The sequence below is a fragment of the Vipera ursinii genome, assembly GCF_947247035.1.
Source record: "Vipera ursinii genome assembly, chromosome: 5".
Taxonomy (NCBI): Eukaryota; Metazoa; Chordata; class Lepidosauria; order Squamata; family Viperidae; genus Vipera; species Vipera ursinii.
In genome coordinates this window covers 55,676,771-55,696,098 of record NC_139518.1, presented here as the reverse complement: position 1 = coordinate 55,696,098, position 19,328 = coordinate 55,676,771, and the positions used below count along the sequence as shown (strand labels likewise).

Genomic DNA, 19,328 nt, shown 5'->3' with positions numbered 1-19,328 from the left:
GTGCCTCCATCCTTCTGCCCTTCTAGAAGGGTCTTAAAACCTGGCTCTACTGGTTGGCTTGGAGTCCCGATGGGAGTGTGCTATGCTGGAGATGGCTAGTGGAGAGATAAAAGCCCACTCGTAATCTCGGTTTTCAACCTTTACTAAACTGTTCTTAATTGTGATGCTTTTATGTGTATGCTTTTATGCCACTGTAAGCTATCCTAAGTCACTCTGGATAGCAAGGCAAGTGGTAAATAAAATATAATAAATAATTAAAATAAATCCATTTAAAATTCACAACAGCAAAACAGTAAAGCCGATAATATTCAAACTATAGAAAGAAAGCGAATAAACCTAGTAAAATTTTGACCCTGATGCCTTGATTTATTTATTAAATTTATATGCTGCCATCTCCCTGATACGGTGACTACTTAATTCTGTCAATAAAAGGTCAATTATAGAAGTGCATGTCAATGTTCCAAATAACTTCATATGTAAAAAAACTACACACACACACACACACACACAGAGAGAGAGAGAGAGAGAGAGAGAGAGAGAGAGAATTTATGTACATTCTGAATTTGGTTGCTGCCATATCCAAAGTTTGGGTTCTCTTAAAATAAGGGGTTCTAAATTTTTAAATTATGATTGTTTGTTTTTATTATATAGATCTCTGTTGGTAGCTTGATTTTAATAATATAACAGTGTTTAATGTGCTGAGGTGTTCAGCTGTCATTAAACCATCTTTTTATTTAAGCTGATACATATAGTGAGATGTTTTTTCTGGGGAAAAAATGACTAACCGAATACTTCCTATTTTAGTCCAGCCATTTTTAAGTTCATATTATAACCAGTACTGCTGCCAACTCATGGACTACTTACTATATTTGGATTCTACTGACTTGCCTTTTACTAAGAGGAAATTCATAGGCAGACTTGTACTATCTTTGTTAGTTGCTAGGAAAAAATGATCTAGGATGGTTGGTTGCGTTCACTGATTTCATTTACAGGAAGTAGCAATAGCTATTGAATGGTTGAACTTTGCTGTAGTTTTGCATCCTCACAGTAAACTATCATTTCTTATACTGTGTTAATAAATGTTTGGAGATGGTGTTCACATTCTGTTCAGTTCTTAGATGGAAATTGTGTGAGAAGGCAGTTACTGTGGGTGTACAGTATGAAAGACAGATTCATAAACTGTGGTTGTATATCAAACACGTGTTAAAGACTAGCTGGTTGTTTATATTTAAAAAATCATGTAATATTCCCTTTGTGTTGTTTTTTTTTTAATTTTAGGTCATCCAGGAATGCAGGGCTTAAAAACAAGGTTGTTGATGCAGAAAAGCAAGCTGAATTCATGGTACTATTCAATCCAGAGAAAATCAAAGAACAAATGCCTAAAGTTATGGATCAAGGCAACATGACTGAAAACAAGGGTCAACAGCTTCATAAAGACACTAGGAATGAAAAAACAAAAGAGAGCGACAGCTCTCTCTGTTAATTGATGTGCCGAAAGGCATTGACTGTTTCTGGAACTCTGTTTTCAATGATTGTCAGTTGTTTTGTCTGTGAATATGGAAAAGGGCTATATTTTTTACTCATGTGTTTATATCGAATCCAAAGTCTTTACACCTCTTCCCCGTTTTTTTTTCTTCTAAATTATTATATGGTATTCACTTACTAGATTGTGCAAAATGTTAAACTTTATTTGAACTATATTATTTTATATAAGTACTTTATAGTTTGACCAAAAAGCCTGCTAAGTCTAATTTAAATAAATAAAACAAGCCTTAATTTGGAAATACATGGCATGCTCTTACACAACTGACATCCACAAAACAGTTTTTAGTGAATAGAAGACACAATTTATAAGAGTCACTCTTTAAAATCATCTTATAATTTGTGGACTGCCACTACAAAGTAAAAAAAATAATAATAATTGTGCAATCTGGAATAGTAATGGTAATATATTCTACTAAACCTGAAGGAAATTTTGAGTAAATATTTTAACTGCATAAAAGTTAAAATAAATATCTGTGACTGCACTCTGTATCTTATTATTATGGTTAGTCACACAGCATTCAGATGTTTAGAGTGGATTTGGCGTTTTTATTCTCCTATTGAATTCTTCCCAAGGACCTAGGATAGGAGAAGTTGTTTAATAATATTAAGGGTTTATTATTGTATACACAACAATGTGAAATTGCTATCAGGCCTTTATTATTATAAATATAACATAGTATATTAAATTATTATTTTTTGTTGCACAGTTCACCAGATGTTTAGATTGGATTTGGAATTTTTATCTACCTGTCGAGTCCTTCTCAAGGACCTGGGATAGGGAGATGACGTTGTTTGATGGTGTTAAATATATTGTTGTAGGATGTAAGCTATTGCGAGTAAAGCTGCCTTTTGAGCGATGGTGATTTTGTCAATGTTAGTGGTGTTGTTTTGTTCCAGTTGTTTTGAGATTGCACCCAATTGGTACTACCTTTGTTTTTTTGGTGCAGATGTTCTATTTTCAGGTATTTATATTTTGTTATCTTCTCCAGTTCTTGCTCTTCTATTCTACTGTCTCCAAGTACTGCCACATCCACTAGCCAGGTTATTTTGTCTTTATTATCAACAGTTGTTAAATTTGGTATGTGATTGTTATTACCTTTTTCCTCTGCAAGCAATAGAATACAAGTAATCAGTTCTAAAACAATCCTCCTATCTTTTTGGCCAGTTTGGGGCAGAGAGCTTAGATTTTTTTATTAGATCTTATGATCCCACCTTTATTACTTTGTAACTTAAAGCAAACCCCATTAGGTGCGCTGGGCTGAGAGAGAATGACAGATCCAAGATGACCCAGCCAGTTTTTCATGCCTAAGTAGGGACTAGAACTCGCAGATTTTTTATTATTATTATTTCTAGTCGGGTACCTTAAGCACGACTAGATCAAACTGGCTCTTATAGCTTTTGTATCTAAACTCTTCCTATATATCTCCACATGAAGTTTTTTCTGGGAGGGCATGCCAATTATTGGATTTCTAAACCATACAAAAAAATTAAGAGGGAAGAACTGTTCCAGAGGCCACAGAATTATTGCAAGCATTTTAATAAATGCATCTAGGTATTTAGGAAGAACAGTACTTTGAAGAAGAAACATTGTTCGGTGATATTTATATATAAATATATTTTAACAGGGAGCCCAATAAAAGAGACATCTCGTATGAATCCAGAAGAAAATGCCATGTCTAAAAAGTGCCTACTTTCTACCTGAATACATTGTAAATTCTTACATTATGGCACCTTTTAAATAATTAACATATCTTGTTAATTGGTTTACAGAAATAGGTACGGACTTCAATAAATCCTAATTCTAAATAATCTGGTGTAGGATTTCAGGCTATATATTATAGGCAGAATGAAATTGAAGCATATCTCTAAAATTGATTTATGTGAGCACAAAACAAAATATGAATCTTCTATAGGAAACAACAGGATGTGATACAGAAAGATGGGGACAGCAACCAAATGTGGGGGTTGAAGAACAGCATGAGATCCTGAATCATAATTTTATAACTAGGAACTAGGCTTTATATTAGCCCACTGGGAAAGAATAAATGGGATTAGATGAGGCACTTAATCAAACTGGGAAACCTTTAGAGCTTTTTATATGCAAGATAGTCATCTTCTATAATAAACTTCTCTTCAGAATTTAGACTTAGTTTTTGAGTTATTCAATCCTTAACTTTCACCAGACAAGGTCTCCTCTAAGAAAAGCAGTGGGAATCATAGAACTATGCAATTTATAAAGCATTTCAGAGTAGCTGAAATATTTCTCTTATTAGAAAAAGAGTGACACTGATTGCTCAGCTAGGAAGGCAAAAATAAGGAAGGGAATATATATATAGTTTCTTGCACATTTGTTTTCCTGCCTTTTATACAGTCTCTAGAGCAGGAATGTCCAACCTTGGCAATTTTAAGACCTGTGGACTTCAGCTCTCAATTTGGTTGAAGAACTCTGGGATTTAAAGTCCACAAGTCTTAAAGCTGCCACAAGACTTAAAGCTTATATCTAGTTGCAGAAAAAATGCTATAAATGCATATTTAATAATGGACTCTATTCATTAGTACTTGTTGGTATTGAACTGAGGCTAAAATCCACAGGATTTTTATATGAATGCTATATGCACAGTTTTTGTGGTCTTCAGCAATCAGAAAATAAACTTGACATTTTTGTTAATTTTGACGTAACTTAAGAAGATTACATGGCATTTATTCCTTATGTGTTTGTGGTTACTGTTTTTAACTAAACAGACTGCCAGTTACGTCTTGTTGATTTTGTCAACTACTTCCCAGCAGTATAAGGGATGCTATTTGAAATGGTTGGCTTAGACAGTGATATTTGATTTGAATCCTTGTACATGGCCAAATTTGGAGTACACTTGCCTGGGATTGAATTCATATTGTCACATCCTGTGTAGTTATCTATATGTGTTGTATGTGTGTATGTATATGTGCCTTGCTCTGTTTCTACAATATTAAAATATATCAGTAATACACCTCCACATGAATTTCTACCTACAGTATTATTTCAGGGCATGGTAAGGAGAGTATGGAATATGCATTGGCCAAATGATGTTTACCTGGCCATTAGTAAGATCCCTGAGAGTAGTCAGTGGGTTCTTGTAGCTCAGCAGATGCATTGAATATGTCACCCTATTCAGGAAATAGACAAAATAGCTGATTTACTATATTTGGTTATCATTCATTTTTCTAATGCAAACATTGATAAATATGCAACAGGCTACCTTGAATGCAATTTTACAGTTTATTCACGTTTCTAAAACTATGCATTTCCAATATAATGGACAATTGTGATGAAACCTCAGCAGTTTGCAATTTAATATGGGTTTGAGTGCACTGTTAAGAACTTTCTGATAGCAAACAGTGATTAATAGTGAGGACTAAGGTTGAATCTAATTTATTAATTTGACTTGATATGTACGTGTTTAATGCTTGACTTAAAAAAGAAACCATAGTTTTGTATAGACTTCCATTTGGAGTTAAATTCCATGAAAATCAGATGGGTTTCTTCCTGAATGCATTCTTCGGGATGTATCACATGATTATTGATTATAACTATGACTTATGATCTATGATTTATGTTTGTACATTGAGAGCTTATGCACTGGAGACAAATTCCTTGTGTGTCTAATCACACTTGATCAATAAAGAATTCTACTCTATGATTTGAATGGTGAATGAATAATTTGTAAATGCGGAAAAATGTTTTTTTTCCTGATTTTTGCATTTATATTAGTTTACTTATATTAAATTTAATATGATAATTTGTATATTTTTGGAATTATTGAAAATACAAACATTTTAAAAAGGCACATTTCTTCTCAAACCATTGTATGAAATATATTATTCTTTTGATGCTGCTTATTAAAAATGTCCTGGTTAAATATTGTGATTTGCTGTTTCTGTTGCAGTTGTTTTCATTCTTCACATAAAAATTTACAAGACGTTCAGAAAAATTGGGGAGTCACCATAAATTATATTATACTGCACTAGGAAACTCTACTAATTCTGCAAACCTCTAGTTGGTAGCCATAGTACTGGCTGGCCCAGAAACATTATTACTGATCTTAATTGTTCATATAATTTTAATATTCTAATAAAAATAGTTTCAATTAATATTTCAGATGGTTACTTTTCAATTGAAATAACACCAAAACAAAGACAATTATTAGAATGATACATATTTGGAACAAAGAATTTTATGATAAACCCCACATCGAGACTGGTTACTGTTCAAACAAGTACTTGTATTAGTCGAATTTAATGAATCATTGATTTTATAATCGGTTCTATAATATATACTGTTAAGTTTCTCCTATTGAAAGAAATTTTACCAGAAGACACTCTTATCTGTGCAGAACTGAGCATAGGAACAAATAGAATTGAAAGAAGGAAATATTCAGTCATTGACCAAATAAAACCAAAAATAAAATAACTTTTAATGACAATAAGAGAAATAAATTTACATTTTTATCACAGTTGCTATCTTGGGAAAGATGCAATGCATTCTCGAAAGAATTTCAGGGTCAGCTTGAATTAACCAATGACAAATCTGAAACATTAATTTCTAGACTACTACAGCTTGTGTACTCCCTGAAGGAGAATCAGTATAATCAATTTTTTCTTCTTCCTCTTCTTCCTCTTCTTCCACTTCCTCTTCTTCCTCTTCAGTAAGGTCAATGAATTCATACTCATCTCTTTCACCTCCAAAGGAATACACAACCAAATAACAAATATAGTGAAAAGAGCATCGAGTGTTTTAAATTCATGTTCACATTTTAAAGGAGAAAGTTTTGGGGTAACTAAATATCTCCTTTACCTCTGATCAGGTATATGTCACATTACAGTTTTGTTGTTGTTCCTGCCCATCGCTATGATAGACTGCAGTAGTAAATGGAAGATTTATCTGCATCTATTCCTGTTCCATTCATCAAGGAATGTAAATTTCAAGCTCATTTTTTACAAGAGGAAAATATGAATATTGAGTACAGTACAAATGTGCACGGGGCTCCATTCTAATATTAACACACGGGAAACACAAACATGTTCTAATTTTGGAAACAGTTTAATGAAATGTCTGCTTATCTGCAAGTTAGAAGAGTTCTGCCCTATCCTTTGCCATGTATAAAAAGTAAGCAAAGGAAATAATTACACCCAGAGGTTTGTACGGTGCAAACAAACACTGATCATTCCAATGACATTTTATGGAAAAGTGGCAAAACTATTAGAAGGAAAAAAAATCCAAACATTTTAAATAAAATTGTAAGAATATATGCTGCTTCTTTCAACCCTGTTTTTAAATGATCCAGAACAATGGATCAATGACAAAAATAAAGGGAGAACAGAGGAAATTGGCTCAAGCCAGACCTGGCAATTTGTGAAAAACAACCTGCTAACTAGTTGTGCTTTGTAGGGCAGCATTCTCCAATCTGGTGTTCTCTATATGCGTTCGGGGAGGACACATTTCAGTGTGACCAACAACAGGCTAAGTGAGGGTGCTGGGAGCTTTTTCTCTGAGATTGTAGAGATGATTTTTCAACAGCAAATGCATTGAGACTGCTGCTCCCAGAACCCTTACTTAGCTTGTTATTGGTCACACTGAAATGTGTCGTCCAATGCATCTAAACAACACCAGATTGGAGAATGCTACCCTACAAACCACAGCAGTTAGTAGTTTTGGTTTTTTATGGTCAAATTACCAGGACTGAGGGACGCGGTGGCTCAGTGGGTTAGGACGCTGAACTTGTCGATCGGAAGGTCGGCAGTTTGGCGGGTCGAATCCCGAGTGCCGCGTAGCAGAGTGAGCTCCTGTTACTCGTCCCAGCTTCTGCCCACCTAGCAGTTCGAAAGCACGTAAAAATGCAAGTAGAAAAATAGGGACCACTACGGTGGGAAGGTAACAGCGTTCCGTGCGCCTTGGCGTCTAGTCATGCCGGCCACATGACCACGGAGACGTCCTCGGACAAGCGCTGGCTCTTCGGCTTTGAAACGGAGATGAGCACCGGCCCCTAGAGTCGGAAACGACTAGCACGCATGTGCGGGGGAACCTTTACCTTTACCTTTACCAGGACTGGCTTGAGCCAGTTTTCTATGTTCTGGTTTTATTTTTGTCATTAGCCCATTGTTGTGGATCCATTAAAAACAGGCTTCGAAGAAGCAGCATGTGCGTTTTAAAACAATTCAAACTAATGGTTTTAATTGAATTTTGCAGGGGCTGAACCTCTTGTATGCAGCTCATGTCACATCCCCATTTTTACTATCTCCCTAGTGTCACCCCTCATAATACATGCAATTTAGATATAATATTGTCTGTGAATCTTTATATGGAAAACAATCGCATTTTAAAGCTTCCTCCACAACATGTGAATATTCATCTACGTAAGAATGTTCAGAAAACACTCTCCCTTGGTGATGATTTCAACCAATTAAGCATGTCGGAGAAAGAACTGTTGTGGCCCATTCCCTCCAAGAAATTTTACTTGAACATTCAGATAAATAGATAACTCGTCATCGGGACAATATATCTCATGGCAAATGTCATCCTGGTTTTTTTTGCAACTGCTTATTTACAGTCTTTTGATTCCCTTTTCCTCCTGCAGAGTGATTTCAGTCACTTTCTCCAATCTTTGGGTCCTTATTCATTAAACACAGAAAACAAAGTAAGAAAGAGGTTCTTACAAAGCCTCCCATTCTTGCTTAATTCTTCCTCTATTGCAAGAAGTCGATTGTACTTGGCTATCCTCTCTCCACGGGAAAGACCTCCCAGTTTGATGAATTTGGTTCCCAGTCCAACAGCCTAAGACAAATAAATTCCTTTGAAAAGCCCATAGCTGAAAACTTTGGTAGTTTATTAATACTAAGCTGACGATGACTAAATAGGGGCTTTAATTACAGTCATGTATATTTCAACCCTACATGAAAGCTCATAATTAAAGAGCTGAATTTGTAACTGACAGCATCAATATTATTCTATGTAATCAATGTTTTGTTTAAAAAATAGTCTTTCATATATTTCTATCTCTTACTTTCTCTTTCTCTACTGTATGTATGTGTGTGTATTTCATTCTTGTGTTTTTCCTTTCACAGATTAATTATATTAAAGGATTTTTAAAAAATAGATATTAATACAAGATTTGCTTATTTGTTTCTTAAAGCAGCAAAAATCTCAGTTGAATTGTGACTGCAGTTTAATCATCAAACTCATATAACTTTTAAATTGCAACATTAGAGTAAATCTGATAAGTATAATGAAATAAAACCTGCCAAGTAAATTTCAAAATTAATGAATTTAAATCTTCAAAGAATTTTTTCTCAAATTTTATAGGTATTGTTTGAAACAGAAATAAAATTTTCGGTAATATATTCATTTTGACAGTGGCAATTCTTTTTAATATTGACAATTGCAAGCGTTTCCATTTTTCCAAATCCACTCTTATTTGATTCAATAATTTTGTATAATTATCTTCTTTTATCGTTGAACATCTTGCTGTTAAGTATATTCCCAGGTATTTAACCTTTTAAACTATTTGTAGTTCTATTTTTTCTGACCTTTTTTGTTGTTCTTTATCTGAAAGATTTTTAACTATTACTTTAGTTTTTCTCTGTTTATTTTTAGTCCTGCTATTTCTCCATACTGTTCTATCTTTCCCAGTAGTTTAGGAATCATCTCCAAGGGTTGTTCTAAAATAAATACATCATCTGCAAATGCTTGTAATTTGTACGTTTAACCTTTTATTTCTAGTCCTTTAATTTCCGTATCTTGTCTAATATTTCTGTTTAGAACTTTCAAAGTTAAAATAAATAACAATGGAGATAATGGACATCCTTGCCTTGTACCTTTTCTTATCTCAAAGTTTTCTGTATAATCTTCATTCACAATGACTGTTTGTTTATTGTATATTGTTTTAATCATATTTATAAAGTTTTGTCCAAAGTCCATTATTTTTAATTGCTAAATCATAAATTGCCAGGAAACATTATCAAATGCTTTTGTGCATCTATAAACATTAGTGCCAATTGTTTCCCTGGATGTAATTCCATAATATTCCAATATATCTATTATCACTCTTAAATTATTTTTATTTTGTCTCTTTGGTAAAAAACCATTTTCGTCTGAATGTATAAATTCAGTTAAAAATCTTTTCAGTCTCTTTGCTATTATTGAAGTAAAAATTTTATAATCCACATTTAATAATGATATTGGTCTATAATTTTTTTATCTGTGTCAAGTCTGAATCTTCTTTTGGTATTAAGGTAATATTTGCTATTGTCCATGTATTTGGGAGTTTAGCCTCCAACAAAAGTTCATTGCACGTGTCCTTCAATGGTTCACTTAATATATCTTGTGAAGATTTATATAGCTCCACTGGTAGTCCATCTGGCCATGGTGTTTTCTTGTTTTTTTGTCTTCTTATAACCTCTGTTAGTTCCATCATTGTTATTTTTTCCTCTAGCATAGTTTTAAAAGTTTCTGAAATTTTTGGAAGATTATTTTCTTCCAGATATTGAATCATTTTCTCCATTGGAATTTCTTCTATATCATACAGTTTCTTATAGTATTCTTTAATTATCTTTTTTTATTTCATTCTGAAATTGTAGACAACCTTTTTCATCTACTAAATTATTTATCAGTTTATTCTCCTTCTGTTTTTTAAGTTTGTAAGCTAACCATTTCCTGGTTTGTTTGCATTTTCAAAAAAGTTTTGTTTTGCTTTTTATTTGCTGTGCCAATTTTTTTGAATCCAACAAATTTAATTTATGTTTTATTGTTTCCATTTCTTTTTTCAGAATCTTCTTTTGCGGATTCATTTGCAGTTCTGATTCTAATTTTCCAAATTCTTCCCTTAATAATATGTATTGTTGTCTTTGCTGTTTATTTTTTTTCGCCCTGTATGTTATAGCTATACCTTTAAAATATGCTTTGGCTGTATCCCATACATTTTGTAATGGTGTATCTTCTTTTTTGTTTTCTTTAAAGAAAAACTCCATTTCTTTTGTTGCTAATTCTATAAAAAAATTCTTTTAATACAGATTGATTCAAAGTCCATTTTAATTATTTTGGTATTCCTCTCCATGTCATTTTTAAGGGATTGTGGTCTGCCCAGGTACCTAATTCTATCTCAATCTCCTGCATACTTGTCCTCAATTCAGATGTCATCCAAATCATGTCAATTCTGGACCAGGATTTGTGACTATTTGAGTAAAATATATATATTTTAATTTTCCTGGATTAATTTCCCACCAGGCATCTTGTACACCAATTTCCTCTATCATATTAAAGAAAGTCTTAGGTAATCTTTTTCTTCCACTTTTCCCTGTTTTGCTACTTTTATAGTCTAAGGTCCCGTCCACTATTGCGTTAAAATCTCCTACTAGGCAAATATTTTGATACCCCATTTCTGTTATTTTTCTATGGAGACTTTGATAAAATTCTTCCTATTTATTTTTTATTTTTTTTATTTTAATTCCATTTATATCCCGCCCTTCTCCGAAGACTCAGGGCGGCTTACAAGCTTAGCAGTAGCCTTCATTCTATGTATATACCTGCTTATTAGGGCTTTCACACACACCCCAAGCGGCATTATTACAAAGTCAGCTTAATTGCCCCCAACAATCTGGGTCCTCATTTTACCTACCTCGGAAGGATGGAAGGCTGAGTCAACCTTGAGGCTGGTGGGATGTGAACCTGCACTAATTGCAGGCAGCTGGTGTTACATAAGGAGGCATTAGCCCACTGCTCCACCAAGGCTTATTTGGTGCATATATTGCTACCAACAATGTTTGTTTTTGATGTAGAAATATTTCTACCATCACAATTCTTCCTTCTTCATCTGAATAAATCATTTTAGAGTCTATTGTCTCTTTAATATATATGGCTACACCTCTTTTTTTCTGCTGTGCTGATGCATGGTAAAGTTTCCCAATTTTGGGGTATTCCAATAGTTTTTAATATTGTCGTTTAACATATGAAGGCTACTGCTAAGCTTGTAAGCCGCCCTGAGTCTTCGGAGAAGGGCGGGATATAAATGTAATAAAAATAAAATTAAAAAATATGTCTCTTGCAAACAAATTATATCTATGTTTAATTTCTATAGTTTTCTAAAAAGATTATTGCTTTTTGATGGGGAATTCAGTCCATTTATATTCACTGAAAAAATTCTGTTTTCTTTCTTCATTTCAATTACTTATATCTAGGTCTTGTCGATCTCGTGATCCTCTGTTCTCTGGCTATTTTCTCACTCTCTTGATCAAGTTTCTCTTTCTGTTCTTCTGTTTGTTTAGTTGCTTCCTCAGTTGCTTCTTTTGTTTATTTCTGATCTTTTCTCTTCTCTTGTTGATATTATACTCCTTCATTTAAAAATGAAGTCAAAGTCTTGTGCCTTCCAAACTGAGTCCAGTTCCAGGTCCCTTCTGGCATTAACCATCTGAAGTTTATACCTTTTGTTTTTAGCTTTGTAGTTAAAAAGTGATATTGTCTTCAGGTGTCTCTTACTCTCTTGGGGATCTGCTTTAACTCCACAATTTCTCTATTCTTGTAATGGCTGATCTCTAACTTTTCTCAGTATTTCATCTCTTCTTGTGTTTTTTTTATGAATCTTACATGAAATTCTCTGGGTAGTATATATTTCCTTGCATAGCTTGAATTCATTCGAAATATTTTGGCAAGGAAAGAAAACTGGAATTAAGATGAAAATGTTACAAGATGCCAAGCATCTATATTAACATGGGTAAAAGAATGGATGATTCTTAGAAACAAAAGGTTGTTATATTTGGAGGGGCATGATTTACAATTGGGATGGCCGGCTTTCTTATGTATGGAAAAAATAAAATTCGTAAGTACTTTCAAAATCACTATATAGGAAATGCATTATTAACAACATGGGAAAAATCAAATGTAAAATATATCTGAAAATTCCAGGGTGGCTTTCAACCATGGAAGCATTTGTACACCCAAATTTAGTTGATTTTGAAAAAAAATCCAGACATACAGAGATATTCTAAACTCTGAAGGGAATTTAAAATCTAAACAAGAAATGGAAAATCAGGGTATCAATTGGAGAAGCCAAGATGGTGGACAGGCAGCAAAGGCCGTAAAGAGCTCCTCCAAAAGTAGTAGCTTTCTTTCCTTTTTATTTTAACTTTTTAACCCTTTTTAACACTGCGTTTTAACCTAGGTACTTTTAACCAATTTTGAACCTATTTTTAACCCATTTTAACCTATTTTAAAATCTGGTTTAACCCTTGTTTGACTTTTTATAATAGTCAAAGACTTTTTATCAAGGATATATGCTGGAGAGGCTACCATTGTTTTACTACATTTTAACAACTCTACAAGCCAGGATTACTAAGAATGAGGAAAAGGAGAAAGAGACAGCATATTCACTCGGCAGCACAGAGTTCTTCCAAGCCACTGAAGCAGCAGAAAATAGAAGATTTCACTGCAAATAGACAGTCTGCTCCACTAAGTAACTTATCTGTATGTGACTCCTTGTGATTTACAAACTGAACTTGAAAGCAAACAGCATATAGAACAGGGGTGTCAAACTCAATTTCATTGAGGGCCACATCAGCATTGCGGTTGCCCTCAAGGGGCCGGGTGGGTATGGCCAGGGTGGGCGTGGCCTACTGGGTGGGCGTGGCTAGAGTGCGTATGGCCTACTGGGTGGGCATGGCCAGCTCTACATCGTTCGCATCAAGGGTGCCTATGGGGGCCTGGGCAGGAATGGGACAGATCTGAGGGTCTCTGGCAGAAGGAGGGTCTCTGGACCAGGGCCAAGGCAGTGGGGGCCGTTCCCTCACTGTTTCCAGGATGGCTTCGCGGGCCAGATGAAATCACTTCGCAGGCCATATCCGGCCCCCGGGCCTTGTGTTTGACATGTCTGATATAGAACTTTCTGTTTCTCTCACAGAAAATAGCTCCCCTCCCTGGAATTTCCTGCATAGGATGGGATAGTAAGGGAGAATGAAACAGATCTCCTTTCCAGACAATGTTTGCTCACAGCTCTAACCATAAATTCAATCTACGATCTTTTATCAATTGTCACAAATAAGGTTGACTGCTTGAAAGAGTCTTTTGCAAAGTTTATCAGTAGTCAAACAAACATTGCAGAAGGACACAGGAAAACACATAATGATAGACATGGAATGGCTAATGCAGAAATGGAAACTAGAATAGGCCCCTCTCTCCTATAAACGAGAGAGGAAAGAATATCCACAAAGAAAACAACATTCAATCAGATAGTTCTAGAGGTGCCATTATAATCTCAGTTACAGACCAACCAGGTTACCTTGCAAATCTATGACAACAGAAGGAATAGAAGACATTGGAGTGATAGAAAAGCTGTTAGGCAGTCTCTGAGCCAGCTGCTCTGCTGCGAGTATACTCAGATTGATTTATTACATGCAGAGTGGTTGCCAGCAAGAAGGCAATGTATGTGAATTTTGTTATCCATGAAGCAGTCCATAATTCCCTCAATGCTTTTTAGAATGATGCACTTCCTGAGCAGTTTTTCAATATTTCCAATATGTGTCTTCTGCTTAGGGAATCTGCACCCACTCCTGGTTCAGTCTCTCCATGAGGGAACTATTGCTTTAAATTCAAGTGGCAACAGACCTCATACTGATAAGTTTGAAGCAGGGGTAGCTGAATCGACCTTGAGAAAATAGAGAAGTGATCCACAGAATTACCCACACTCACTGATTCTGCTGAGGCCATGCCAGAAGAAATGTTGTTGGACTTTAACGATGTATTGCCAGGGTATTAATTTATCATGGTGAGCACATTTACAAATGCAACTTAGATAAGATAAAGATGTTAAACTGTATGGATTTTACAAGGAGCAACTTTGTTTGATAAAATATTAACTTCTGATGAGAAACTAATTAAGAAAATTTATAATTTTCTATTAACTTTGAAACTGGAAAGCGAACAAGTTAAAGAAACAATGATAAGATGGGTAAAAGTTTTTGGATACAATATAGAATTAGAAAAATGGCAACATTTGTGGGGGAAAAATTATAAACTGACAATGTAAACCTCTTATAAAGAAAATTTATATAAAATGTTTTATAGATGGCATTTGCCACCAGCAAGACTAAATGTTTAAAAACATGTCATATAGATGTTGGAAATGCAAACATAAGTCAGTCACTTATTACCATGTTTGGTGGACATGTACCAAAGCAAAGAGTTATTGGAAAAAGATACATGCTTGGCTAGAAAAGATGTTGGGAGAATACGTAGATTTTAAACCTAAACTTTTTAAATTAGGTATAATGCCAGAAAAGACTGATAAACAAAGCATATATTTGATTTTGCATGTTACAATAGTGACAAGAATTATATTTGTGTAGTATTGGAAAAATGAAGCAATAACATCAGATGAAGAAATAATTTAAAAAATATTAGAATGTGCGGAGATGGATAGACTGACTAGGCTGAAAGAAAAAGAAGAAACGAAATATTATTAAACTTGGGGTTTATTTTATCGATGGCTAGAGGAAAGAATAAAGGATTAGGAACTAAATATAGCAAATGTAAACTCAGACAGCATGTTTGTTGAATAAATACTATTGAATGTATGGGAAAAAATCAATAAAAATCTTTAAAAAAAATAAAATGCAGGGGGAGGAAAATAAAAAAACAGAAAAATAAATAAATAAAAATGAAATAAAACCTGGCTTCTAACAGATAATTTACCGTACCTGTTTCCTACATGTAAGCAGAAGTTATCAACTAACTATCAGGAGGAGACAGAACAAAGAAAGAAAAAAAGCACCATTGTAACTTAACAGTCTGGATATTACTAGGCTGCCCAATTTGGGGGAAAAATAGTTCAGGTATTTCTAACAGAGTAGTCAGCATTGCTGTAGTAAGTAAGGAGAAGAGATAGGAAGCTGAAGCAGATGTAAAAGGAATCCCAGATGACTACAGTAGGAGGGATCTGGGAGATTGCAGGAGGCAGAAGAGAATAAATGAAGGACTGGTGAAAGAAAATTGACACATTAATTTAAGTAAGTCATCATTTCAAGTGACATCCTCTATGTAATTATACTTTAATACAAAGAAATCAACTGCAATCCATTAAGACAAGAAAATACTGTTGCTGCCCTACGTTTGAATAATTTACTCAACTTTTCCTTAAAAATGTCAGCAAGAGACCCTACATATTTGCAGTATGCTTCTCTTGCCTACTATTTGCTGTTTGGGCTTTGAATGTTCAAAGATTATCTCTTTAAAAGGCAACTTTCTTGAAAAAGCCAATTTCCTCAAAGGTTATATGTCTCTCCACTAGATAAACATTTCTCCTACGAAGCAGATGAAGATAAAAAGCTTTGGGCAATTGAAGAGTTTTCCATACATACCAGGTCTGCAAGGCTATCATCAGAAGATTCTCCATCTGGACTTCCTAAGATGGAAAGGTGCCTCCAACCTGTATTGAATGCAAGGGCTTTTAATTTCATTACAAATCTATAGCTTTGCAAAACATCTCTGTCTTAATTGTAAAATTACTGGAAAGTCTTATGGCATCTTCCAGAGTTAGTAATTTATTATAAATTTAAATTTTGTGGACTAATAAAAAGATGCTAGTCCAGAAAAGTTTCAGTTTCATTAAACAGATAATTCCTTAAAGACACTAAATTTATCATAGTTTTGCTGTAGCAAACTGACATAGCTGTCCTTCTGGAAATACACAATTATTTGCTTATTTAGAAAACATTTTTTTTTATTCTATTGCAATCTAGTTTTGTTTTATTATGACATTTATATTGTAAAAAATCATCTGCGCACAGCCCAAGCAGTGTTGAACATTTACATCTATTTAAATTTAATCATTCTGTATTGGATTGTGAGCAAACTCTAGCAAAGCTAAAATATTACTTGCTTTTAACACTCCCCATAACTGTTACAGTAGAGACAATCACTTTAGAAGTATATTGAAAATAAAAGTAGTGAATCTTTTCCTGTTGAATACAGTTTTTTGTTTTCTTTAAATGAACAATTCTAGCTGATATAAATAAAAATCTGAATGTTAACATTTTAAAATCTTTGTTACATTTTGAAGTCCATGAAGAATGATGGGAAATATGTGACACAAACCAATACTACAAGAGATACATGAAATTTTCTATACCATTTGAATCTGAATTATATCTAAACATTCAAATTACATATTTTAAAATGAGCCCCAATTGTCAATCCATAATGAAATCAAATTTTGATTTTTAATTATTAAATATTTTACTAAATATAAAAAGTTCTATATTTTTACAGGTACTATTGAATTTTGATATACAGTTCTTTCCTCACCCTCTAACCGCTGGGTCATTTGTACAAGGTCCAAAATTTTAGCTTCGTTGATATGTTTTAAGACAAGACCACTGCATTTTGGCATATTGCTTTTTTTAGAACCCAGAAGTTTAGTCAAATTCTTGCATGAGTCTTCTGCAATTAAATAACATTTAGAACCCAAAACATTGCACAGATGGATCCATTGTTGGCGGTCCTGTAAAGATAGCAAATAATGAATGGAATGGAATGGAATGGAATGGAATGGAATGGAATAGAATAGAATAGAATAGAATAGAATAGAATAGAATAGAATAGAATAGAATAGAATAGAATAGAATAGAATAGAATAGAATAGAATAGAATATTCTTTATTGGCCAAGAGTGATTGGACACATAAGGAATTTGTTTCAAGCATTAGCTATAAACAAGAAGGCAAAGTACTGCCAGAATTCTTTTTCTAAAAAAATGAGACACTTTTAACATTAACATCAGTAAATTCAGTACTAGAATGAATGAAGCTGCATAATAAAAACCTTCAATTTATCTAGGAGCCTTAACAGAAGGGCTGATATCCAGCCTTTTGCTCAGCCCCGCTAAGCAGCTGTGGACTACGTTCTCCCTTTTTTGACCATTCACTCGGTAGCATCTCTTTGCCCCGTCTTCCAATGTCTTTCCCACATACTATTACAGCTACTCTACAATTTCATCCCTCCAACCCCTGGCCAAACAGTAATAAGACCTCTTAGTTTTGTCTAAATTTTAGCAGTTTATATTAAGAAGGAATCAGAGAGAATTCTGTTAGGGAAGTTTAACTAACAAGTAAACATTTTGGCATGGATCAGAAGCAAAGTTAGTTAAGGTGGTGACCTAGAAACCAGGAGTTTCACCCTAGGTATGAAAGCCTGCTGGGAGACATTGTGCCAATCAATCTCTCTAAGCCCAACACATCTTACAGGGCTGTTATGGGGAAAACAGGAAGTGGAAGTATTACGTATGTTCACCATCTTGAGTTACTTGTAAAGTAATAATACCTTGATATTAATAAGTAATAAAGTAATAAAATGAGATAAAAATCAAATTAATAAATATTTCACATTATAAAATAAGGAGATATTAAAAAAATCCTAGTTATGAATAACATTCTTAGGTCTTACAATATTATTACCATAGTCAATGTGAGATATCAGCATAAGCAATACGTACATATCTTATGGCTTATACTTCCTAAAATACCAGCTAAACAAAATTCAAAAAGGCCCTTTAACAACTGTAATTCTATCTGTAAATGATTAGAAAATGATGTTTTAAATCCAGTTTACATACATTGGTAAACAGTTATTCAGGATGAAACTACTGTTGTTTCCCTCAAATCTCACAAAGAAGAGCAGGTATCAAACTGAACAAGGTAAGAGGAGCTTATATACATTAAACTAAGAACTAAACTAGATAAATGAGTCATTTAAATTATTTTTAAATCGATGGAAATTAAATACAGTGCTGTAAAATCCATTTCAGTTAGATTTAAGACTAGTCCAGTGTTACTGTTGGAGAAAGAAGCTCAGTGTAATTTCCTTCATCTATGTCTTATTCTTTTCTTTAGAATGCAAGATTCCTAAAACATCATCTACATGTCTGATTCATTTTTAGATGCTGTTTTAAAAAAGTAATGCAAATTTAAATATATCTGTGTAATAAGTAAAAGGAACTTACCTCTTTTCTCAATGGATCTATTAAAATTAAAATAGAAGGGAATTTCTTAACTAGATCTAGATACATATCCACCATTTCATCAGCAGATTTGGGTGTTCCAACAATTACGTCATATTTTCCTTTATTCTAGAGTGTAATATATTGACAAAATATTAAATATAAAGCTAGCCATTGTTTTTTTTTTAAAAAAATAAGTTAAGGTCAAACCTAATTGTGGAATTATATATATTGAGCTTTTACAAAGGTCTCTAGTATCTTAGATGAACAATATGTTTTACACATTTGCCCCATTATCATGCCATCACATCCACTATCATAATACATTCCCCCCAAAGAGGAAAAGCTAATGATAAATTATTGAAAAAATTGAAAATAAAACTTACATAATCCATTAGTTCATGAGCAGCACAATTTATCCCCAAGTATATATCTGTTCCTAATTCCAAGGAAAGATGTGTGCATGCTGATTGGATCAAAGTTAGTGGTTGTTCTAAACTTTCGTATCCCATTACTAGACAACCTAAATGGGATATTTTTTTAGGAACAGGAAGCTGTGAATAAATAATATATTAATAATAATAATTAACTTACAAAAAATAGTCTGTTAACTTCTGAATGCCTGCCATTCTTCAACCGTTCCATCAAAACTATATGGATGATATTCTAAACTCCTTTAAGGCTCTTTCTCTGTATGGTCATTTCATAGGTCAAATCATGGTAATATTGTAATATTTCAACTATATATAATTTATCATTACCTACAAGAATC

General features: G+C 33.6%; 2 protein-coding genes across 2 annotated transcripts in view; one reads left to right on the top strand and one right to left on the bottom strand.

Annotated features, from left to right (window-relative positions):
• SHTN1 (shootin 1) overlaps positions 1-5,422 on the top strand; it is a 110,630-nt gene extending 105,208 nt beyond the window's left edge. The window contains exon 17 of the mRNA XM_083363526.1: positions 1,279-5,422. Coding sequence (XP_083219652.1) covers positions 1,279-1,483 — 205 coding nt within the window. The 3' untranslated portion in view covers positions 1,484-5,422. The remainder of the gene's footprint in view (positions 1-1,278) is intronic.
• Positions 5,423-6,124: 702 nt separating this feature from the next.
• ENO4 (enolase 4) overlaps positions 6,125-19,328 on the bottom strand; it is a gene marked incomplete at both ends in the record, with an annotated part of 33,865 nt that continues 20,661 nt past the window's right edge. The window contains 6 exons of the mRNA XM_083363304.1: positions 6,125-6,261; positions 8,236-8,353; positions 15,922-15,989; positions 16,868-17,063; positions 18,560-18,685; positions 18,943-19,110. Of these exons, the coding sequence (XP_083219430.1) occupies positions 6,125-6,261; positions 8,236-8,353; positions 15,922-15,989; positions 16,868-17,063; positions 18,560-18,685; positions 18,943-19,110 (813 nt within the window). The remainder of the gene's footprint in view (positions 6,262-8,235; positions 8,354-15,921; positions 15,990-16,867; positions 17,064-18,559; positions 18,686-18,942; positions 19,111-19,328) is intronic.